This window comes from Dermochelys coriacea, chromosome 3 (assembly GCF_009764565.3).
Source record: "Dermochelys coriacea isolate rDerCor1 chromosome 3, rDerCor1.pri.v4, whole genome shotgun sequence".
Classification (NCBI taxonomy): Eukaryota; Metazoa; Chordata; order Testudines; family Dermochelyidae; genus Dermochelys; species Dermochelys coriacea.
In genome coordinates this window covers 134,559,298-134,584,359 of record NC_050070.1, presented here as the reverse complement: position 1 = coordinate 134,584,359, position 25,062 = coordinate 134,559,298, and the positions used below count along the sequence as shown (strand labels likewise).

The following is a 25,062-nucleotide window of genomic DNA, read 5'->3' as shown; positions in this document are numbered from 1 at the left end:
TCATGGCCTCTTCTTGCCCTTGTCTACTTCTGGTTCTTTAGCCTACGACCACCTTTCCCCAGGTACTTCAGGACCCTCTGTTATTAGCTCCCCAGCTTTATCCAACCCATGTTTCAGTAACAAAGTCCACAGAACTCTTTTCCATGGAGTTCCTGGTCCTTCTCTCCACCTGCCCCTCTGGCTTCTTTCCAGGTCGTCCAGCTCCTGGGTGCTCCTCCATAGCCTGCCCCTTTCAGGTCAACTCAGCTTGCAGAATCACTACCTGTTTTGCTTCTTCCCTTGTCTCCACCAAAGACCCTCCTGAGCTGTTTGCCTGGAGAGACTCAACAACATATCCTGCTCCCTTAAAGTCTCTGGTTCTTCTCATACACTCTGACAACATTCCCAGCATGCCTTGGTGTGCCTTCAGTTCCAATGGTCCATGGACGACAAGTTCCAGGATTCCATTCTGCATAGGTTCTTACACCACCCTCATCACTGTAGTATCTGTGACGATTTCTGCAGTGCATGAAGTGACATGACTAATATCTGTTACATTGTTTCATTCTTTCTATCATCCTGTCCCCAGGGAGAGAATTGTGTGTGCAGTATAATGTTTGGGTTTGGTAGATTGTTTTTTGTTTGGGTTCTTGTGATTTTTATTTTATTTTGTTTTTTAAAATAGTAGCAGCAGCAGCGTATACATCTCTTGATCTGTGAGGAAACCAGACATAGAGTAGAACTGCAACTCTAACATACTGTAAAGACCCCTTTCACCCTGAGACTGGGCCCGAGCCTGCAAACCCTTATCTCATTGTTCACATGAATAAGAACAAATATTTCCAAATAATTAAACAAAATAAAAATCTCTTTTCATACAATTCCTAAACAAGAAAATTATCTTCCTAATTTGTTAGCTAGATGCAAAAAATTGTGAAAGTCAGTTAGCAGAGAACAATTGTGACATTCCATAGTAAATTCCTGTCAAAGTTATCAACTATTTTGTTCTGTATTTCCATGTTTCCTTAGCTCTGCAGGCAGGTTTTTATGTGTAGGAATGTTGACATCTATAATGCATAATGACTTTTGTTTGTGCGACCTCACTCGTATGTATGTTCTTATTAGGGGTAACAATGTTAGAAGACCAGGCTTCACCACCAGATTTATCTACCTCACCCTATATCAAAGGAGATATGTTACCTATTTCTACAGCCCATATGTCAGATTCTACCATATCGGCAATAATAACAAAACCAGCAGCTATGGAGACGTTTATCAGTAATGGAACAAATGAGAAAGAAGAGAAGATGCACCCTTCTGGCTACTTTGGATCAGAAGATATTCTTATGGACAAAGATCTGGTTAAAAAGTTGTCAAATCTCTCTCTGTCACAGTATGACATTTTAAGAACTGGCATTTCTTTTGAGCAATGGGGCAGTGAAAATTCAGTTATTATTTCAGAGCATTTAAGTAACCCAAAAAGTTACAAAAGAGAGAAATTCCCAGATGGATCGCCGCATGAAAGCTTTAATCGTAACTGCCCACAGTGTAATACAATTGCAACCAAAGAGACCGATGGGCCTGTGGAAATTTCTTTTCATGTTGATAACACCAATGAAGATCTTGATTATTCAGATGGTGAGGTTGCTGTTGCTCTTGTTGACAGTTCTCTCCCTGGAGACCAACTTAATTTACATGAACCCATTAAAATAGTTATTACAATGAGTAGTACACAAAATACAATGAGTGATTTAGAAGGTTCTCTCCATCTGAAGGTGTCAGGTACTGAGAAAACTAGCTCAAACCCAGACTTTGCTGTAGCTATAGCAGATCTCCACAGTCAACAAAATAATGAACAGATCAAAATTCCGGTTATAACTTTTGAATTGTCTGGTGATGGTGGAGGCAATGTTCATCCGGAAGCCAGTGAAAGTGGAAGAACTCCAGAACATTTAAAGGTCGATGCATCATCCAACCAGTGTTCTGGCTATGAGTCTGGTCATCTGGACAATGCAGTAAAGGACCATAGCAATCCTGAAAATAACCATTCAGAAACTAACACTTGTTTAGGTCCAAATCTGGAGAATGCTTTGGAGAATTTGCTGGTCACCACTTCCAATTCTAAAGAAAGTGAACAGAACCTTGATCTACTGTCTTATAAAACTGCCCATGAAAAGAGACACATTCGAGTGCTGAGTGTAGACAGTGGGACAGACATCTTTATAAGTAAGAATTCCATGGAGATAATCAGTGATAAAGAAAAGACCTTACCAACTTCTAAATCTGACTTAGAAGCTAAAGAAGGACAAATACCCAATGAATCTAACTTTCTGGAATTTGTCTCCCTGCTGGAATCCATTAATACTGCAAAGGTGACAGCATCAAATCAGTCCAATATCAAAACAGAGACTACAAAAGATGATGGGTTTGTTGGAGGTATGATATGTGATTTTAAAACTACTCTTTTGGAATAAGAAAAAAAAAAAGATTGCCAGACTCTTACCTACTTTGTTTATGGTGATTTAATCTCAGGTCCATAAAAAGCTAGCCAAATCCAACTTGGAGAAGTGCTAAAAAAGGGTGGGGATAAGGTCCTGTAATAAAAAATACCTGGTGCAGTTTCCTGTATTTTTAGAAGGCTTTTGAACATATTAAGGCAAAAGGTTTGAGCTAAGTAGAGTAAGCACTCAGCTGGTATTTAGCTGGACTTCTACATTGGAATAACCTGCATGGGGCAAGCTTGGTTTTGTTAGAATACCAATACACGTTTACCAAAACCTGCAAAATTGCTGTGCCACTCCCTCTCATACTCTTCCCATCAGGTGCATATGAGGACTTTTTAAATATATACACGTATTTAAAAAAGCCAGAGTCACTTATGTGTGTTAAAAAATCAAACCCCAGATCCCTACATTTCCTGACCAGCTCTAGTTATATTTTAATAACCTTGGGAAAAAATTCACACAGGTTTTTATAGACAACTTTAGACAACTGGTCTTTTGCCTTCCCTAGCCTGTTCCCAATTAGATTCCCTGCAAGTTATTTGTAGGCTTTATTATTGGGGGGAGGCCTTAAATATTCATTTGGATAGAGTATTCTTAGGCTTGGCAGAATTCAGTTTTTATTTTGATAACTTTAATGGATAATATGGATGTTTATTTTGAAGACTTTTTTATCAATTTAAATTTTCACAGTTGCAGGTAATTGGGTGTGTGTGTGGAGAGACAATTATTTAATGACAATAGGCACAAAGATTCAAAAAGTGAAAGCTTTGTATGCCATTAACACAAATTGTCAACATCACATGTCAAAACATACAAAATAAATATCCTTAAATCAACAAATCAGACCTCCTTTTATTATTCATTCGCTAGACCATTTGTGACAAACCTAATTCAGAAGTCTAAATCACTGGATTTTGATTCTAATAAATTATCCAGCTGTATTTTTCTTATGTTGAATAGTTAAGCAGATTGTTATTTTCTTTCCCACAGCTAGGGAAGTTCCCTGTTGTAGTGATTTCTATAAAATATATGATTAGAAAGTGAGAGCACACCTATTTTCCAATCTCAGGGCATGGTACATAGCTCAGGCTTTGAAAATCCTTTTGTCCAGGACAAATAGAAGTGCTTTCCTGGCAAGCCTTTTGGAGCAAGGATAATCTTTTTAATCTGTGTATGTGCAGTGTCTACCACAATGGGGTCCTGGTCCATGACTAGGGCTCCTAGGTAAAACAGATAATAATTAGTTTCAGGTTTCATGCTGGCTGAACAAGTACAACAGGGGATGCAGGGTGAGAGTTTGGTGATCTCCAACACAGCAGGATCAAGTTGTCTGACAGAAGAGAGTGTGGCCAGAGGGGGGTGAGTGGAAGTGGAGTAAAAAGACCTCAGCTACCTCAAAAGTTGGCTAATGGCTAAGCAGAGTAATAGATCTTAGGTAAGTCAGAGAGGAGGAGACCGAACTGGGAAGAGAGGCTGAACTGATAGTTGAAGAGGAGGTGGATGGGCCTAATTGATGTCGTCCGCACAAGTAATGCCTTGGAATAAGTTGGAGTGGGACCATGGAGAAATACATTATTGAGTATACCTGATATAAACCTCAGTTAGAGTCTGATGCCTGTTAGTGCTCTGATCAGATTTATGGGGTTCTTGGAGAAGGTAGAGAATGAATCTGAGCTTTTCAATTCTAATCAGGAAGTTCAAAGGAAGGTAGTTCAAAGCAAATTTAATTTTCCAGCCAAGCAAGAGTATGCATGTACTAAAATAAAATAAACTATACATTACAATCGGATTATTTGCTTCTTCTGTAAAACACAATTTGATTTTAGGAATGAGATGGCCTCTTTCTAATTTGTGCCTTGCATAATGACAGGTTTCAGAGTAGCAGCCGTGTTAGTCTGTATTCCCAAAAACAAAAGGAGTACTTGTGGTATCTTAGAGACTAACATTTATTTGAGCATAAGCTTTCATGTAGCTCACGAAAGCTTATGCTCAAATAAATTTGTTAGTCTCTAAGGTGCCACAAGTACTCCTTTTCTTCTTTCTAATTTGTTAGCCTTGCAATGACTAGTTATACTTCCTGGGCCAAACAGGAAGAGCTAATTTGCAATTTATACAATACATTTGAAAACATATTTGAATAAAAACTATACACACAGAGAAGTGGTTGATTTTTTTGTATATGAGAAAAAAGTCTGGAACAAGTCAAACCACTTGATGGGTGGTTTTTTTTTTAAGTTTAAACAAAAAACAACAACAAAACTCACCCTAATTGGCAAAGAATAATACTGAAGCCCCTGGCTCAATGAACATGAAGAACATGGCACAGAGGAATATGTTGAGGAATGTGAGAAACTTGGACATATGTGAATGTATATGCGGTTTCCAGAAATCCTAGAAAGCTAAATATTCAGGATTTTCTTGAAAGAAAGATTACGTGTTTTGTGTAATTTGCAGAAAGCATGAGAAGTTTTCTTGTTGGGAAAGTCCTCTTGTAAGTGGGTGTAAGAGCTTTAGAACTGATTCCTTATATATGCATGCCCACAGTTCTGCTCATGTTAAATGCATAGGAGCAGAAAATGTATCAGTTTGTCCACAAGAAGCTCTTAGCTTCTCAGTAACTGCTCAGTAAACTGCTCAGTAAAATGCAACATGAGGAGCTACAAATCTTGTTTAACGCCACTTACACCATTGCTAAACATGGTTTTGGTTTTTAGAGATCTTGAAATGCTCTACGTTGCAGGCCAATAGTGGCATTAATCTTGGATCAAACTCTTGATTCCTCTACAAGGAAAGGCTTTATAGAGGCAACTGCAAAGGGTCCTAGGAACGCATCTCAGAAATGCATATAGAAAATTCGGTTTATTACTGTACTTGCTGATGGCTCCTCTGACAAGACTGTAGCTGAGTAAGCGTTGGTGAACTTGGTGTACGTCAGATTTTTGCAGGATGGAAGCCTTTGTGTTCTGTCTTCTAACGCAGTTGACGGTATCGCATAGGGAACAAGAACAGCTGTAGGAATGGTGGGAACTAAGGCAGAAGAACACAAAATAGAACTGTTTTGCCTGAAATTAGATGGTGTAAAAGCAAATTTTTAAAAACATTCTTAACGTTAGAACGGGTCTGAAAACGTAAAAGTTTTTCACTGGAAAAAGCTGTTTCAGTGAAACTAAGTTGTTTTTTTTTTTGTAAAATGATATTGTTTTTGAATAAAATTCCTGTGGGGGGAAAAATAGCTTAGAATGGAAATGGAAAACATTTTCATTTAGGAAAATAGTTGTGTTTGGGGTAAAAAAAACCTGAATTCTATTTTAGAATGTTTTAGCATTTTTATATTATTATTTTATCTCTTTTCATGACACATCAGTGAATGTTATGCACTGCTACTGATGTGTCATAATATGACATAAAATTGTAGTTTCAATGTTGTATTATTTTCATTTTATTTTTAACATCATTAAGGGTGACTGCTATTTAGCACTGATTGTGACAGTTATTTTCTAGATCAGTGTCTCCAGTTTGTGGTGTTGTGAAACAGTTTGATACTTAGTCACTAAGCTATGAAACAAAATAATAAAAATAATATAACTGACCCATAAAATAAAATTTGAATGAAATTTTGAAATTCCAAAACACAATTTTCCGAAACTGAAAATTTTCAGAAATTCCATGACATGGGAAATTTTGAAAATATTTGCTTTCATTCCAAACAAATTTTGAAAGGCAACATTTACCACAAAATGGAAATTCCAAGTTTGACTAACTTAACTCATCATGTAGTGCAGTATACAAATCACCATGTTGACTTTGCTCTTCTGGATCTCAAAAAATTATTGCCGTGTTAGAAAAAAATGTAATTATTTTAAAGACATTTTCAGATTTTAATATTTAAGTCCAAAAATATGATAGCAACTCTTGCTGATGCCTGTGAGGAAATTGGGAGTTAACTTGGAGATATTCATCATGTGTTCTGGGTTCCTAGTCAAGTCTAGTGAACAGAGCACTCAACTGGGACTCTGGAAACCTGAGTTATATTCTTAGCTCTGCCACTGGTCTGCTGGGTGCTTCGTTTCCCCATTGGTAAAATATGGTAATGATTTTGACCTCCTTTATAAAGCACTTGGAGATTTACTGGCAGTGCTGTTTATGAGCTAAGTGTTATTACATACTTTTTCACCATAGTGACTGAGGGCAGGTCTACATTAGAAGTGTTACATCAGCACAGCTGCACTAATGCAGCTAATGTAGTGCGCCTGGTACAGACACCCTATGCCAACCGGAGAGTGCTCTCCCATCAGCATAATTACTCCACACTGCGAGAGGCAGAAGCTATGTCGGCAGGAGAGCATCTCCCACCGACATACCGCCAGTGTGGACAGTGCCTAGGTCGCTGTAACTTGCGTCGCTCATAGGGGTGTCTTTTTTTCACACACCCCCAGCGACAGAAATTAGATTGAATTAAGTGGTAGTGTAGACCAGTGGTTCTCAAAGCCAGTACGCTGCTTGTTCAGGGAAAGCCTCTGATGGGCCGGACCAGTTTGTTTATCTGCTGCGTCCGCAAGTTCAGCCAATTGCGGTTCCCACTGGCCGTGGTTCACCGCTCCAGTCCAATGGGGGCTGCAGGAAGGGCGGCCAGCATGTCCCTTGGCCCACACGGCTTCCCGCTGTCTATGCCCTGCAACTTAAATGCCAGGGCTCCACAGTCCCTGCATGCACACATATTCAGTAAAGCACACTACAAATCTGAAAAAAATCTGAAAAAATCGAACTGGATTTGATTTTTTTTTTGTTTGAAATGATTTTTTTATTTGAATTTTACTTCCATTTTATTTTAAAAAATGTCAGTGAAACAAAACAAAATGAAAATATACAGAAGCAGTGGCATTTCAGTTTGCATTAAATTGAGGGCAAAACCTATAAGACTGGGCTAGATGCAGACACACTAAAATCAGGAGCATAAACCTAAGAAACACTGGCACAATAATCTAAAATGGAAAAAGCAGAATTCAGAGAAATATTTTGGCTGATCACAGCAGCAATAGATTTCATTAAAATTAGCCAAGACAATAAGACAACAGCCAAAAAAATTGAGACAACCACATTGTGTCAGACAGCTGAATTGTCTATATGCAAAAATTGTACCAGTTTAGCTATACTGGTTTAGTTAAAGCAGTACAAACCCTGTAGTGTGGATGCAGTTAGACTAGTATAATAGCGCTTATAGAGGTATGGGTTATTCCCAAAGGGAAGGGGAATAAGCTATACCAGTGTAAGGAACCTGTATATCTGCATCTACACTAGAGGATTAAACCACTATAAGTATACAGGTAAAATATCACACCCTTAACTGAAATAGTTATATGGGCACAAAAACTGGGCAGACCAGGCCTTAGTTATCTGTGCACAAATGATGAGAATTTTTTTCCTGAGCTTGACTTATCAGTAAGTTTCAGCACCTCCATCCTAGTGGATTTGAGTCAGAGGAAAATCCAGAGGAAGTACATTTCCAGATTGACAAGTACTTACTGAAATGTAAACTCTACTAGATTGTCTGTTGCCTTTTTATGTTTTTTTTTATCAGTCATTTTTATTTTTGAATTTTGGCATCCTCTTGTTTCTCATGTGACAGATGATATTTGTTTAAAGTCTGTGTTTAGCAGTTTGCTCAATGAAAACCGTGAAAAACAAAATGTAGGTTAGTTGACAAATTGCATTATTGACTGAACTAGCTCCAGGGTGCAATGTGTAAAAACAGATCATGAGAATTTTTTGCTAGGAGTCAGTTTGTAAACCATAATGATTTTCAGTCCAGACTGTAAATGTATTTGTTAGTTTTTGAAAAAAATTGAGAATACTTTCTGCATATGTAAATTACATCATTGACAAAGGGGGATTCTTAACACACAGAAGAGATGTGGGGAGGAAAAAAGATGAATATTTTTATTTTAACTATACTACCAAAATTTAGAGGACGAATTGAGCTGACATTTGAGTCATCAGATTAATGTTTATTCATTGGCAGAGACTGAAGAACCATTCCCCCCCCCCCCCATATGTTACCTCCATTCAAAAGTTGAAAGTACAAGTAACTTCTGTGGAGAGAAATCAGCAGGAATCGTTGTACTAAAATCCCATTGCAGACCCTCCTGGCATATCTTTCTAGTGCTAAGAGCACTAAGAATTGCCATTCATTTTTGTTTATTATTAATCTTCACCAGTTCAGGGAAAAGAGAATTGAAAGACTTGGGGTCTGGAATGGAAAAGAGTGAGACTTTTTTTTCCCCTTCAAGCCATTAAATCAACAAACTAAAATCTTGTTAATTGTTTCAGCCCTAGAGCCTGCATTAGGCAGAGTGGGACCAATTAGATTAATATAACCTTTTTGTTGGCTATCAGTTATTCTTAATCCTTGAACAACCATAACTCCCTAGGGAAAATGGGTTTAATCAGGCTTCTGCAGCCTCTTGTCCCATGCTGGAGTATAGTTATGAGATTATGGAACACTGTATCAGCTGCATAGTTAAACTAGGGTGAGATTTTGTGTTTAAAGTGGAATTTAAATCGCTAGTTAAACAGGAAATGCACAGATTTATTTTCAAATGGGACTATTTGAATAAGGAGTAAAAACTTTGATTTTTCCAAATACCTTTGACACTTGCTTCTCACATATTTTCAAAAAATGGGCCCTTTAAAAAATTTTCCTACATAAAATGGTCTGGAAATTAAGAGATTTCCATTTCAGGGATATTCAGCCTATATAGAAGCACAAAACAGGGTAACTTGTGCCAAAAAGCAACCCAATAATCCTCCTCTACACAGTTTACCTTATTCACCCTACTAATTTCACCAATGGAGGCCAATGGAGCACTGCATCTTTGGAAAACTTCCCCTTAAAAATGCTCTTGTTCTGAAGTAAATGAACAGAACTCTTTACTGTGATCTGTTTAGAAAGTCTCCCTTCTTTATTCACATATCTTTCAGATAGCCATACAACAGAGAGAAAAGAAGAAATGCGGGAAACAGAAAAGCACTACAAGCATGTTTCTAAACAGGAAAGATCAGATGTACAAAGTCAAGATTGGCCTACTGCTAGTCCAATGCTACCAGAGCCTGCCCAATTTACAGCACAGTAAGGGCAGTTACTTTATATTTTTTGTACTTCAAAAGCATGATAATGCTAGCTGTTCTGTTATATTGAGTAGAATTGATGTAAACTTTTAATTAACCCCTCTCTCTCTCTGTTTTATTGAGAACAAGAAAAAAGTTCCTCATAGTAGTTTTGAAACATTTTTGTGTCAAGTTACCAGGGCAACAGGCAAAGGCAGATAATCTACCGAGTAACTTCCCAGCAAGATAGTTCTGTCTTGCAAGTTATAAGTGGACCTGAGGCTTCAATGCAAGATGATATATCTGTGGACGCGATGCATGTGTTCATAGATGAGCATGGTAAGTTTATGTAGCTGTTAACTTCTGAGTTTTCTTTAGAAATCTCTCCTCATGGTCTAATAGTTATCTCAGTCCTGTATTTGTCTGACATTCAGAATACTGTGAAGTTGAGTGTATTTTTCTGATGATACCTTAAAAGACAGGCCTAGTGTATTTTTTGTGGATGCTGAAGATCCCATAGAACTTCTTGTCTGAGTAGGGAATTGTGCCAATGTGCATGGCCAAAAGGTTCCCATCCTTTGCTGTCAGATCTTTAAGCTGAGTGTGAACAGGTGATGGTTTAGATGGCAGCCATCTCCCATCATATTGGGGCTGCCTTCATTCAGAATGGTGGTCTGCTACCCTCTCCAGGATATTGAATGAATGGACTCCTTTCCCCATCAGTACCTGACTTTGGTGCAGGGAACTCCATGGGCACAACAGGCCACACCAGGCAGCAGGGCCACTCCACAGCTGCTACTCTAGGCTTTCGGATGAAATAGTTTGAGTGGCTGTTGTGTTCCAATGCCATCTGCCTTGTGGGGTACTGGCCAAGTGCATTTCTATAGGTTTCAGAGTAGCAGCCGTGTTAGTCTGTATTCGCAAAGAGAAAAGGATTACTTGTGGCACCTTAGAGACTAACAAATTTATTAGAGCATAAGCTTTCGTGAGCTACAGCTCACTTCATCGGATGCATTTGGTGGAAAAAACAGAGGAGAGATTTATATACACACACACACAGAGAACATGAAACAATGGGTTTATCATACACACTGTAAGGAGAGTGATCACTTAAGATAAGCCATCACCAGCAGCAGGGGGGGGAAGGAGGAAAACCTTTCATGGTGACAAGCAAGGTAGGCTAATTCCAGCAGTTAACAAGAATATCAGAGGAACAGTGGGGGGTGGGGTGGGAGGGAGAAATACCATGGGGAAATAGTTTTACTTTGTGTAATGACTCATCCATTCCCAGTCTCTATTCAAGCCTAAGTTAATTGTATCCAGTTTGCAAATTAATTCCAATTCAGCAGTCTCTCGTTGGAGTCTGTTTTTGAAGCTTTTTTGTTGAAGTATAGCCACTCTTGGTCTGTGATCGAGTGACCAGAGAGATTGAAGTGTTCTCCAACTGGTTTTTGAATGTTATAATTCTTGACGTCTGATTTGTGTCCATTCATTCTTTTACGTAGAGACTGTCCAGTTTGGCCAATGTACATGGCAGAGGGGCATTGCTGGTACATGATGGCATATATCACATTGGTAGATGCGCAGGTGAACGAGCCTCTGATAGTGTGGCTGATGTGATTAGGCCCTATGATGGTATCCCCTGAATAGATATGTGGACAGAGTTGGCAACGGGCTTTGTTGCAAGGATAGGTTCCTGGGTTAGTGGTTCTGTTGTGTGGTGTGTGGTTGCTGGTGAGTATTTGCTTCAGATTGGGGGGCTGTCTGTAAGCAAGGACTGGTCTGTCTCCCAAGATCTGTGAGAGTGATGGGTCGTCCTTCAGGATAGGTTGTAGATCCTTGATGATGCGTTGGAGAGGTTTTAGTTGGGGGCTGAAGGTGATGGCTAGTGGCGTTCTGTTGTTTTCTTTGTTGGGCCTGTCCTGTAGTAGGTGACTTCTGGGTACTCTTCTGGCTCTGTCAATCTGTTTCTTCACTTGAATGGACACAAATCAGACGTCAAGAATTATAACATTCAAAAACCAGTGGAGAACACTTCAATCTCTCTGGTCACTCGATCACAGACCTAAGAGTGGCTATCCTTCAACAAAAAAGCTTCAAAAACAGACTCCAACGAGAGACTGCTGAATTGGAATTAATTTGCAAACTGGATACAATTAACTTAGGCTTGAATAGAGACTGGGAATGGATGAGTCATTACACAAAGTAAAACTATTTCCCCATGGTATTTCTCCCTCCCACCCCACCCCCCACTGTTCCTCTGATATTCTTGTTAACTGCTGGAATTAGCCTACCTTGCTTGTCAGCATGAAAGGTTTTCCTCCTTTCCCCCCCCTGCTGCTGGTGATGGCTTATCTTAAGTGATCACTCTCCTTACAGTTTTCAGAGTAGCAGCCGTGTTAGTCTGTATTCGCAAAAAGAAAAGGAGTACCCGTGGCACCTTAGAGACTAACAAATTTATTAGAGCATAAGCTTTCGTGAGCTACAGCTCACTTCATCGGATGCATTTGGTGGAAAAACCGATGAAGTGAGCTGTAGCTCACGAAAGCTTATGCTCTTATAAATTTGTTAGTCTCTAAGGTGCCACGGGTACTCCTTTTCTTTTTTCTCCTTACAGTGTGTATGATAAATCCATTGTTTCATGTTCTCTGTGTGTGTGTATATAAATCTCTCCTCTGCTTTTTCCACCAAATGCATCCGATGAAGTGAGCTGTAGCTCACGAAAGCTTATGCTCTAATAAATTTGTTAGTCTCTAAGGTGCCACAAGTACTCCTTTTCTTTTTGCATTTCTATAGTAGCAGATCCACAAGTTTCTTAGGCTCACATCAAATCGCCTTTCCAGGAAGCACAAAAGAAGCTCCCATGTAGCTGGGTTTCATGGCTCCTGGGATCCTATCCTTTCTCCCCTCCTAGTCCTGTGTAGCATCACTGCAGCCCCTTGGATGCTGTGGACTCTCGTTATGCAGGTGCGTGGGAAGGCAGCTGTGGACAGGCCAGGGGAATAGTATGGCCTGTAGGTCAGTGAACTATGCTTGTTCACTGGAGGATCACTGCCCTGTGTGTATGTTAGGTATGAAATGGGGATGGGACAAGCAGTAGACCGTGGCTACCCACCTTTGGCCTGATTCTCCACTGCCTTGTACCTATCATCTACACTTCTACAAACATGAACAAATCAGAATGCTCCACTCCCTTATACTTCTGGTAATGTTTTACAGTTACCTTGCACACCTATGAATGGCTACACAGTATTAAAGGTATTGGCAGATCAGGTCCCCCTATGTTTAGATTGGGGCAGGAGTCCATTTCTTCATTTGCACTGAGCTCTCTTACTCTGCTTTTACAACAGGGAACAGAATTTTGCCCTTAATATCTGTATTTTTGTGGCTTTGTGTCAGGCTTTCCAGTGTTTATTTTAACATGTATTTGTTCTATGATGCTTTAAAACATGTCCACATTGCCAATCACAAATATAAAGAAGCAGTTAGAACATTTGGTTTATAGATACTTTTTTTGACCTAGAAAACCAGATTGCTACTAAATTGTAGATGTAAACAAATAATTTACATTACTTAACTGATACTTTTATATTTTTAAAGGGGAAATTAGATCCTGCTATTTAAAGGCTGGCAGTCAGAAGGAAGGAAATACTCGATATCAGCCATCAAATTATGATTGTATTTCTAATGCTCCGTAAGTAAATTCTTATTTTTAGATATGTTAGACTTCAGTGCTGGAGGCTACAAAGCTGATTCTAGTTGTGAAAGAGATGTGATGAGTAAGAAATGTTCTAATCTGTTTTAGAAATGTCAAAGCATGCAGATTTTTTTTTATTTTATGTAAAAGGGGGGAGGGGGCCATGTTGTAAGGATATCTACAAGGAAAAGAAAATACCCGCTATTATGTGTTTTTTCTCATCAGCCAGTAATAGCTACTTTATATTTAGAGCTGTCTTTGGGGCTGTAATTAAAACATATTGGGGTAGGTCTGAACTTTCAGCTTTGTCCTATTGGTTATCTGGCTTGCCCATCAGTCTTTTATGGATCTCATCCGCATGTATTATGTCAGCAAGTGAGCATGTTTTTGCAGGCTCTAGGATATGAACCCTCCTCGCTGTCTGAAATAAATAGTGGCCATCATGCCACTTCGGAACAGCACCTAAACAATGATTTTTTTCTCAAATTGGTTTTAGAATGACTCGTGTTGATTACTCCTACTTCCCAGTGCTCTCCTATCCTTTTATCTGTCATGTTCCATGTTTTTGGACTTTTGTATAAAAATTCACAAAGGTGGTTTTATGATATTGAATGTTTTTATATGTCATGTTGTACAGCACTCAGAGAACTTCAGGACCAGACTGGGAGAGAAGGGTCATGGGTCATGAGGAATAACTATTGTTCTAAAACTTGTTTTGAAAATGAATGCGATGTTGGGCATTCAGAGGAGATTTTGCAAAGATGCCTGTGTTGCCGTGCTAGGAACAGTGTTAGCTTAATGCAGTGTTTTCCCAAACTTGGGATGCCGCTTGTTCAGGGAAAGCCCCTAGCAGGCCGGGCCGGTTTGTTTACCTGCCGCGTCCGCAGGTTCCGCCGATCCCCCCTGCCACTGGCCCAGCCCGGCTTTCCCTGAACAAGCGGCATCCCAAGTTTGGGAAACACTGGCTTAGTGGAATGCTGTAACAAGATGGTCTGTCCCTTTAAGGTCCTGATACCAGCAGCCCTTTTCAGACTCAGCTGGGAGGGTGTCAGGTGTTTCCGATATAGGGCTGAGAGTGCTGCAGGAGAGACATGGGTGCCTGCAGTAGGCCCTGAAGCAAGGGGGATTGAAGGGAAGGCGTGTCCTCTTTTCAGCACTGACAGTGGCAAGGGGAGAAACCCTTTGGAAACTGTAGCCCATGCTTAAATTTTTTGTATTTGAGTTGTTAAACTGTGCCCAAAGGGAAGGACCTGAAAGTTCCTTGGGCATGGTATTGTTTTTCATGGGATGGTGAGGGAGCCCACTGGCCCTGCAAATGCCCTTTTACTTTCCACTGTCCCAAAGTTATTTTCTGTGGACTAATGAAAAGCTCGTTGAAAATAAAGTGGGAGAACCTGAGGCCAAATAGTTGGAGCTTGAGTTGAGAACATACTATACGCTATGACTTCTGTAGTCAAGAGACTTTTAACTCTTCCTTATCCCCAGTCTGCAGTATAGCAGTGTAGCCATTCTGGGGCTGCTACTGCAACTTCTGAGCTATCGTAGTCTGTGGCTATTGAAGTCTGCATTAAAAGGGAGGGGTTGGACTGCTGAGTCTGTGTGGTTGTGAATCCACTGATCCTACCTACATCCCAAGAGACCTCCAGGTGCTGGGATAGAGGAATCCCAGCAGAGAACTATTCTGGCATACACAAGAGATGTGGACTTCCCATAAACTATGTTTCCTTCCACTTCCTCCTCCAGAATCACTGCACCAGTTCTGCTACTTATGGCTTTGTGGTCCTCTGATAACTTGTTACCTTGATTGGTTAATTACCACACTTGTGAATGCTAATCTAGACACTCCACAACCATTTATTCCAAGACACTTTTTTACTATAGGCTCATTTTACAATCATACTGGTTAACTCAAGTTACACCACTACCACAAATTGGATTCTAGATAAAGCCTTTAGGGTGTTCTGTACCTGCTGGTTGGTTATAAGCAGTGCCAGATTTGTTCCTTTGTGTGGTCCTTTCAAAAACAGATTTATAAAGCATGCAAAAGAAGAGTGTCACATATGAGAAGAGTTTTTCATTTCTATTTCTTAATTTACAGTGTGTAGTCTGGGAATTTTCTGTGATTATGATCAGTGTCATTTTATAATTACATTCTTAAAGTCTGTTACTGTTGTCCCAGGGTAGCATCAATGATTCTGGAATCTTGATGAGGTCATTGTGTCACAGAAGCAGTGCTGGACTGGAAGTGTGCTGCTTCTTGATGTTGCATTCTTTTTTGTTGTTGTTCACATCTATCTTGCCTTTGTTGCTTTCTTGCTTGTAGAGATAAGATGAGCAGGCTGAGCTGAGAGCAGAAGAGTGCATTAATAATGTGTAAAGAGTATGTGAGAGCATGTCTCAGTCTGAAAGAATTTGTACTCTTTTCTCTCCTTACTCACTGAAGGTGGAAAACACACTTTCAGGGGGTTGGCTGGATTCAGATATCAGCTGCTGTCACCCTGCATTGGCTCAACACTTTCATGATATGGTCTGGTAGGATCTTCAGCTCATGAATATGCAATCTGCTAATGCGTATGCCACAGAGTTGTCATTCTTCAATTTTATGGTTATATTGCTTTTGTCTTTGGGGCAGGAAATTTGCCGAACATTTTTAAAGCTAGAGTTTTAATTCTTTCTGTTGTTCAGTTTGTTTTGAGATATCCTGTTAGTTCCATCAGGGTTTAATAGGAGTCAAAATTCTGTTTAAAGTTTGTTCCAGACACTCCTATTTTCTATATCAAAATCTTGCGGTTTTTTTAAAATAGTGTTTTTAAATGTAAATGATTCATAAACGGAGTCTATAAATTTAAATAATGTATTGTCTTTCCATCTTAACAACCCTTGGACTGGTTCTTCCTGTTTTCCTGAGTTTGAAAAGGAGTTGCTTAAAATTGCCAGATAACAGATTAATTCCCCACTTAGATAATGTTTTATACTCATGGCTTCTGATGTTAGTAACCAGTTAAAAGATAGTAGATTTACATATTGGTCCATAAAACATCTCACTCTTCATATCACAATGGTATCAGGCAGTTAATATAGTTAGGGCTTGCATTTAGATGCAAAACATTTGCAAATAAACGTCTCAAAGGAAGCTTATCCCATCTTTAGCATTTGAGGGATAACAAAGATTTTCACTGTCAAGAGGAAAGGAATACTTGTGGCACCTTAGAGACTAACAAATTTATTTAAGTATAAGCTTTCGTGAGCTACAGCTCCGATGAAGTGAACTGTAGTTCACGAAAGCTTATGCTCAAATAAATTTTATCTCTAAGGTGCCACAATTACTCCTTTTCTTTTTGCAAATACAGACTAACACAGCTGCTACTCTGAAAACTGTCAAGAGGAAACATGAGTTACAAGTAACCCATTTCTTCTGCAAGCACTTTCAAGCATAAATGTTCTGAAAATTTGAAGACTTTAGAGTGTTTATAAAATAAATCAGTTTCAGTAAGGATGTTTCTAAAATTCTTGGTGTGGGCTTAAAATGTGAAGTCTTTCTCTTCACAAAGAGAAGAGGTAAAGAGGCCCACTTCTATATCTTTGTTTATAGGTCTGATAACACATCCTAAGCATCATTCATCTTTAAAATATTCTGAATGGCGAGCATCCTCAGATTCTTTTACACAATCACATTTCTTTCCAAAACATAAATATTCTAAAAGGGTTTTTTGAAATAAAGCTCATGTCTGTATCAAACTGGTGTTTTGTTCGAGGGGAGGTGTCTGGTTCTTTGAGAAGACACTCTTTTTGGTTGTTTCTGTTTTGTCCAAATGGTTCCATGATTTACCACATACCAGACGTAGTACATTTATAGTTGAACACTTCTGTCAAATATTCTATACAAGGAGTAAATCAGAATAACTAACATTTTACATAATCTTCAGAAACATAGTATAAAATAAAATAATATAGAGTATTAAAGCAAAATAGAAGTTATAAAGCTGCATTCCAGATTCAGTCAAAATACATTTATAAGGTAATAAATATGGGTTTATGGCTAAGGAGGTGGTGTTTTCCCTGACATTTTTGGTGCCTGTCAGTGTTTGACAGAAAACAGATATTTACATAGAATTTCCTTAATTATTGTGAATATTTCATTTAATTAAATAACTAGTTTTAATAAGCACATCAAATATCCTGTTCTCAAGCATATGTGTATAAAATTGTAAATATCTCATAAAATTCAGTAAAGGTGAAACCAAGCTCATAACAACCTACAATTACAATAATAAATTTAATAATTGTATCAATAACTATTTTTGCGTCAATAGTGAGTTCTGTCCCCTCCAGTTGTGTGAATTGGGCCAGAAGGTTTAGCTCAATGTCAGTTACTGAATTATACAGTAGTAAACTGCTACTACTGCTCTGTATTCTTGCAGCACCAAGCTATTATATCCCTGAAACATATTTAATTGCTTGTCTGAACTGTGCTCTATTTACAGGTTAGGATTCTTGTTAAGAGCTTGGCCTTCTAATGTAAAAACAAAAATGCGTCAATATTTGTTACCTTCTAGTAACACGGCATTCCTGAATGTGTGTCTCTGAAATATTGCCTTCTAAGGATTCTGTCTTTTTGAATTACTAAGAACATAAGAGATTGATTAACTACTGTGTGGACACATTATACCTCCTGGTTTCACATAAATCAAAAACTGAATTCAGTTACTGCAAACTACTGCACTTTTTTCAAGTTATAAGTGGGAATGTGACACACTGTCTGAACCTATAGTCTAGAGAAGTTGAATATTTGATTACCCTTTGTTTGTCTCTGGCCTACTGAGGAAATGTTCATTTTAGAATTAAATAATGGACGTCAAAAGCCTGTTCACATTCCCCCCTCAATACTTTACCATGTTTAGAAGGACAAAAAAGGTGAATTAAAATAAACTAGAGGTTACTAATGTAAAACCAAGTTGAGTATATTCATAGTGTGTCTAGCTTTTTCTGCTAATGCTGAAAAATGTATTGCTAATTTTAGTGTTAGTGTAAGATTACAAGTTTAATATTAAAATAATGATATTTGGAGAAATCTTGAACATAAAATCCAATATCTAAATGTGAACACACAGAATACTTAGCTGCAATCACAGAATAACCTCTGAAACATTGTATATATCTACTGTCAGGTTTCCCTCACTTTTGCTTTGCCATTTACAATTATTTTGCTGCTTTTGGTAAATCTTTAGTGAAACTTTTAGTACTTGTTTATATTCCCAAACTACTGGATGAGCTATCCAAACTTCCCATGGCATTTCTAAAGGGCTTGAAGCAGCTTGCAGATCTGTTAGCACCACAGTTATGTTTGCACTGTGAAATTTGGCTGCTTTTCACCATAGGTGGTGGTGGTGGTGATGATGAGACAGGGATTTTTTTGTATCACAACATCTTGCCAGAAGATGTGAACACATTTAGGGTATGTCTACACGGCAATAAAAGATCTGTGTCACGGCCATGGCTGGCCTGGCTCAGCTGGCTTGGGCTGCAGGGCTATAAAACAGTAGTGTAAATGTTTGGGCTTGGACTGGAGCTCAGGTTCTGAGGCCCACTCCCCTCACAGGGTCCCAGACCTCGGGCTCCAGCCTGAATGTCTACCCTGCAATTAAATAGGCCTTCAGCCTGAGCCCATTAGCCCGAGTCAGCTGGCACGGGCTGGCCACAGGTTTAATTGCAGTGTAGGCATACCCTAAGTGACTGATGTACTGGCAAAAGATATGTTGCAGTTTTTCACACAGTATTTGATTAGTTGTCACTTAGTGATGAAATACTATGGTATTCTGCCTCAGCCCAACATAGGGTGATCAGATAGCAAGTGTGAATAATCGGGACAGGGTGTGGGGGCTGATCGGTGCCTATATAAGAAAAGGCCCCTATAAAATCGGGACATCTGGTCACCATACCCCCACAATGCCTACTGCACTTTGATCTGTGGAATGGGTAATTTGTCAACATTCCCTGAAATGACTGCCAATGCAAGGTCATATGCCCCAAAATTACGTGAGTCAGCATCATTCTCAGAAGTGCAGTTTTTTCTTGTAGTGTTTCAGAGGCTAACTTACTGATTTTAGACCCAAATATAGGTGTGCCCAAACACTTGATATTACCTATGGGCTTTGGAACATCTTTGTTTCAAGTGGTGCGATTCCCACCAAAGTCATCTGTAGTTGCATCCATTTATATCAGGAAAGCATTTTGCCCTTTAGTTTCAGATAAGAGGTTCAGTTGGCAAATACTCTTTGGGAGATGTGAGCTAACTTGTATTCTTAGTCTGTCTCCTTTCTGAAGTATTTAAACTCTTGCAAATGGAACAGAATCCATGCAGGAGACATTCATGACACACATGCATTGATATCGATTGGTACAGAGCTGATATCTGTTTAGAATGGTTTGTTCTTCAAAAATGGTTGCTAATCATTATGCAACCTTCTTTGGTCCAAAAGTGTTTGATTCATTCATTCAAATATAGGTTTAAGTGGCAGACACTTTTTTGCTGTTCATTATCATTATTTGTATTACAATAGCAGCTAGAGGCTTCAGCAGTGCTAGGCACTGTACAAACTCACAGGAAGAGACAGGCCCTGCCCAGAGGAGCTTACAATCTAAATCAACAAAGGGTCAGAGAAAGGGGTACAATGTGCAAGCTAAAGACTGAGAATTGGAGCCTGGAGAAGGAAAGTGACTTGCCTGAAGTATGAAGTAGAGCTGTGATCTCAACTCAGTTCCCTTGAATCCATGTCTAGTCCCTTCACCCCAAGGCCATCCTTTCTCCGTAAGTGACCCTGGGATGATCATTTTAAGACCCTTGTGGAAATAAACAGAAAAATGTGCAGGTTTATTCAATTCTTGATTTCAAATTAAGAAAGTAAGGGGAGTTTTCCTTTTACACACTATACTGAAGTTAAAGGGAACTCTGGGGAGTCATTAACGCTGAACTCCTCGCTCATGCTGTTAGATGAAGTCCTGCCGCTAAACCTAAGCTGCCAATAGGCCTTGTGATACCTTATAATGTGAAATTCATTCCAATAGAAAGAAAATTCCTTTAATCTCTGGTTTAATTTGTTTTTTCTGTTTGCTTTCACAGTCAGCTCTTTTTTTTCAGCAGCAGTAGGGACCCAAGGCTAAAAACTAATTGCAGCAAAAATAGTGTTTCTAACAACTACTAAGAAAAAAGTTAATTTAAAATTTCCTTCCAACATAGCTTTTAAATGCTGTAAAATGCAAGTGTTTCCGGCCTGAGTCTCATTTGACTCACATTCACTTTCATAAATAAAGTAGCTGCTGAGTGCTTTGTACTGTATGAAAGCATCTATCTGAACACCTTAGCAGCAATGTGCATATTCTGGATAAGTGCATTAATACTTTATAGGTTTCAGAGTAGCAGCCGTGTTAGTCTGTATTCGCAAAAAGAAAAGGAGTACTTGTGGCACCTTAGAGACTAACAAATTTATTAGAGCATAAGCTTTCGTGAGCTACAGCTCACTTCATCGATGAATGCATCCGATGAAGTGAGCTGTAGCTCACGAAAGCTTATGCTCTAATAAATTTGTTAGTCTCTAAGGTGCCACAAGTACTCCTTTTCTTTTTGCTAATACTTTATAGTTTTCACCTCTGGCAAATTCCCCAAACACCTTATAAATGTACCTTTGCACTTTAAACTTGTGTTGAAATAGTAACATGTGCTGTTTGCAAGTTGTTCAGCACTGAAAGATGCCATAACACTAAAGCAGTTATTTTTTCCACACAACAAGGAGACTCAAAAGGCAGAGACAGCCTCCAGCCATAGTAATAAGCAGCTGATTCTTACTATTAGTGAAAAACTCATGTTGCCCTTTGACAAATGTATGCATTTGCTCCACTGCACAGATTTTGAACTCTATGCAGTAAAAATACAATGGGATCTTTGGGGATTAGAGGAGAAAACTCAGAGACACAAACCTACCCAGTTTGGGGATTTGATCATTTCCGATAGATTTGTTCTTCCAGGGTCCTTTTAAATGTAATTCTATAGGAAAGTTTAAGCATTAATTTATTTTTTGTGGTTAAAATCTATACTTCCATACTGCTTTGAATTCTAGCCTTACTTGTAAGTCATAGGTTTTCCTAAACCAAACACAATTCTGTTGCCATCTCTCTGGCATCCATGCTGTAAACAAGAGGGAAAGGATTTCTAACATATTACCATATATCCATTTACAGTCTCTTCTAGATTTCCAGCTGCTGCAGCATCCATTCTTGCATTTTTACATAGAGGAGAAATGTATTTATTGACTGTAATATACAAGTCTGTGAGGGCACCATTGCCACACGATGGCAGCAAAATCCTGTTTAGGAACAAAAGTCTCTACGGCTATACAGCTGTTGGTGGTTAGACTGGAAGATCATCAACAAAGTTTGCTTTAACTTTTTTTTTTTTCTCATGGAAGAACTGAAATCGTATGCCCTTCACACATTCCATGCTTTTGGGAAGTTATTTTGCCTTAACATTGCTGAGGTCACTGTTAAGGTTTTTCCTCTCTTGCCTTTCATTCTCTCATTTTTTAATCCTTCTGGGAAGTGACAATGTTCTGGCTGTGGCACATTACAATTCAGGGAGTTCAACTTGACACGCACATTTTCCATTAAGGCTAAAAACATATAAAATGCTCTATAGAGACACCACCAATGCATTACTGATATTCTAGGGATCAGGATGTGAGGAGCAGCAAAGTGGCTAAATGACAGGTCGCAGATCCCAGAGTCTTTTTGATTTCTTGCAAGAGGAGTACAAAGAAAAGTGAGATGCTTCCCAGAAAAAATATTTTAACCCCCCCTGTTTTTTTGGAATATTTATAAAAAGCTGTGGAACTTCAAATCATACTATTAAAAATCTGTAATTATTCAATGATTTATTATCCATTTTTTTTATTTTATTAAAACTCAGACCAGATATTCCTCATTCTTTCCACTGTCAAAGTGAAACCCTCTAACATAACCTTAACTGTGATACAGCTACCACTGCACCCATAATACATAATGTTGTTTTAAAGAAACAATATCAAATCAAATTTGGATCAAGATTTAGATCGTTGCAAAATATTTTCTCAACACTTCAGACCAATTAAAATGTTTTCAGGATTTTTTTGTAACTTCTAATGGGAATAGGTGATTTAAAAACAAATAAATACTCCCCTTCAGTACTCTGTTTACATTGCTGTGCTGAGAACCTGAAAGTGAAATTGCCTATTAAAAAAGGATATCTAATTTCATTAATATTATTTCCTAGATGAGAGAAATGCAGAAAGTAAACAGAGTAATACAGATAGCAAAATGCAAACGGGATTTTAAACTATTTTGGTTTTAATAATCTAAGTTGCTATCAATAATATTATTAAGGAAGCTTAAAATATGGGTTTTCAGTTGACAGGGTCCCTTTTAAAATCATCATTAGTGAATTTATAGAAAAGAGCAAAGAGCGCTTCCTAAACTTCACAGCTTTTTTCTTGTCTGCCATAACCAGTTTGATGTGCAATTATCTAATCTTCCTGGTGCTCTGATTTTATGTATTTCTACTTTCATTCTATACTTCAATTTGCCTTCTAATTTTTAAGAAGAAAGCCTTGTCATCTAATGTCATAATACATTAAATGTAAACCACCCATGGCTTAAAAAGAAAAAATTCTCATAACTGATGGGTTTAATGTCTCTTGTGACTTATCTAGATGTATTAGCCGGATGAGTACTGCTGGAGAACCATTCCAGCAGCAATGGATATAGAGGAGGGAGGCAGCAGGAGAGCCATCCAGATGAGGAGTAGGAATGACAGGGAGGTGCCAGTGTAGATCCATTCTATGGTTCAGGAGCAGCGAGTCTTGTGAAGTGGCAGCAGGAAGACAACAGCAGTGAGAAAAGGGAATCTTTGCAGACATTGATTCAAGACTTGTATCTTTTTACTATCATAAATGCAAACTCCTGCATTAGTAAAACAAACTGATAGAATTTGGAAGTGCACAAAAGGCAGCGAATTCAGAGTTACGGTTACCAAGTTAGCCTTAATGGGCTTTACTTTAACTTGGTCATTTAGGCCTCAGTTCAGGAAGGTGCTTAAGAATGTGCGTAACTTTAAGCATGTGAGTAATCAAAGGTTTCAGAGTAGCAGCCATGTTAGTCTGTATTCGCAAAAAGAAAAGGAGTACTTGTGGCACCTTAGAGACTAACAAATTTATTGGAGCATTAGCTTTCGTGAGCTACAAATGCATCCGATGAAGTGAGCTGTAGCTCACGAAAGCTTATGCTCAAATAAATTTGTTAGTCTCTAAGGTGCCACAAGTACTCCTTTTCTTTTTTTGTGTAATCAAAGGAAGTCAAAAGGAACCAGGCTGAATTAGGACCTTACCCAACTTTAAACTTTTAAAATGTGTTTTTCAATATATATCACTTTTTTTTTTGCTGCATTGTTTCTCTGCTTAGTGGGGTTGTGGTTTTTCCCTGGTTTTAAGAAAAGTAATATTGGGCTAAAGTATTTTAGTTGGATCAATTTACATGGCTTCTTGCTAAGCTCATATGACCCAGTTGCTATATTCTGGAGCACTGACTATAGGATCTTTCCATTTAATAGCTTATTAGGCATATCCCTTTAGTCAGGTTTTTTTTATTATTTAGCCACAATCATAATGTTAGCCACAACATTTCCTGTCTCCTCTTCACATTCACACTGAAAAGGAAAGATCAGCCCAGGACTCAATAAAGAATCATTTACTTAGTCTAGGTGTTCTTGACATTTTTAACTATGTGTATCATAGTCTTAATAGAGTATCTTGCAGACTCCTTCCCACGTGTAGAGGTTTACACTCCCCACCCGTCCCTCATTGCACAATATCTCTGTGGCCACAATTGCAACTGCTTACAATGGAAAAGTAATAGTAGGAAAATATTTTATGTTCTTTCAACTGCAATTCAACACAGCAACACTAGATAAAGAGAAGAACCAGCACCATTTGATTACCAGAAGGTGGTCATTGGACCACATTTTAAGAATCTCCCACTTGAACCTATCAATATTGGCATACTCTGTCCATGCATTTATTGAACAGTATGAACACACTTTAAGCAAGGGATCCATCAGGAGGGAGAAGTAGATTAGAAGTGTATTTTCTTCTAATGTAAACTTCTGTCTTGATCTCATCTCAGATAACTTCAGACTCAAGGCTGGATAAGTAGTGGAATATGGACCAGCATGAGTTGTGTTATTGCTTAGACTGATTTTTGGCAAAAATTTTCAGTGACATAAAAAAAGTCATGAAAGACTAACAGGAAATTTATAACACAGATTTTCAAGTGTTGTGTGGTTGTAATAAAATATTTAGTCTTGTGCAATTGTTCAGCTAAATTGATGCTTGTTCCATGGTGTAATAGAACTGTATGCTGAGCAAAAAAGTAGGTAGAAAGTAGAATGATAATCTCTTTCAGTTATCAACAGAGGGTGCTCTGTACATTTCACATTAGCCATGCATATGTTACGTTTGTCAAATATATCTTTAGTTATTAATTTACAATTCAAAATTTAGTGTAATTATACCTTTGCTTATATTAATGATGCCGTTTACAGTAGATCTTGATAACCTTAATTTGATTCTGCAAACTAATGTATTTTCTGTTCATTAAGGCCTCATGTTACACCCTGATGTTCAGCTTTACGTTACAATTATTCAGTAATTAGGGAGTGTTGTTCCTATTTATACATATATTCTAATTTTATGGAAT

The 25,062-nt window shown here is 38.4% G+C and overlaps 1 protein-coding gene across 1 annotated transcript in view; it reads left to right on the top strand.

Moving 5' to 3' along the window:
• PCNX2 (pecanex 2) overlaps positions 1 to 25,062 on the top strand; it is a 250,569-nt gene that overhangs the window by 28,650 nt on the left and 196,857 nt on the right. The window contains 4 exon segments of the mRNA XM_043511376.1: positions 1,105 to 2,415; positions 9,462 to 9,609; positions 9,781 to 9,926; positions 13,188 to 13,281. Of these exon segments, the coding sequence (XP_043367311.1) occupies positions 1,105 to 2,415; positions 9,462 to 9,609; positions 9,781 to 9,926; positions 13,188 to 13,281 (1,699 nt within the window).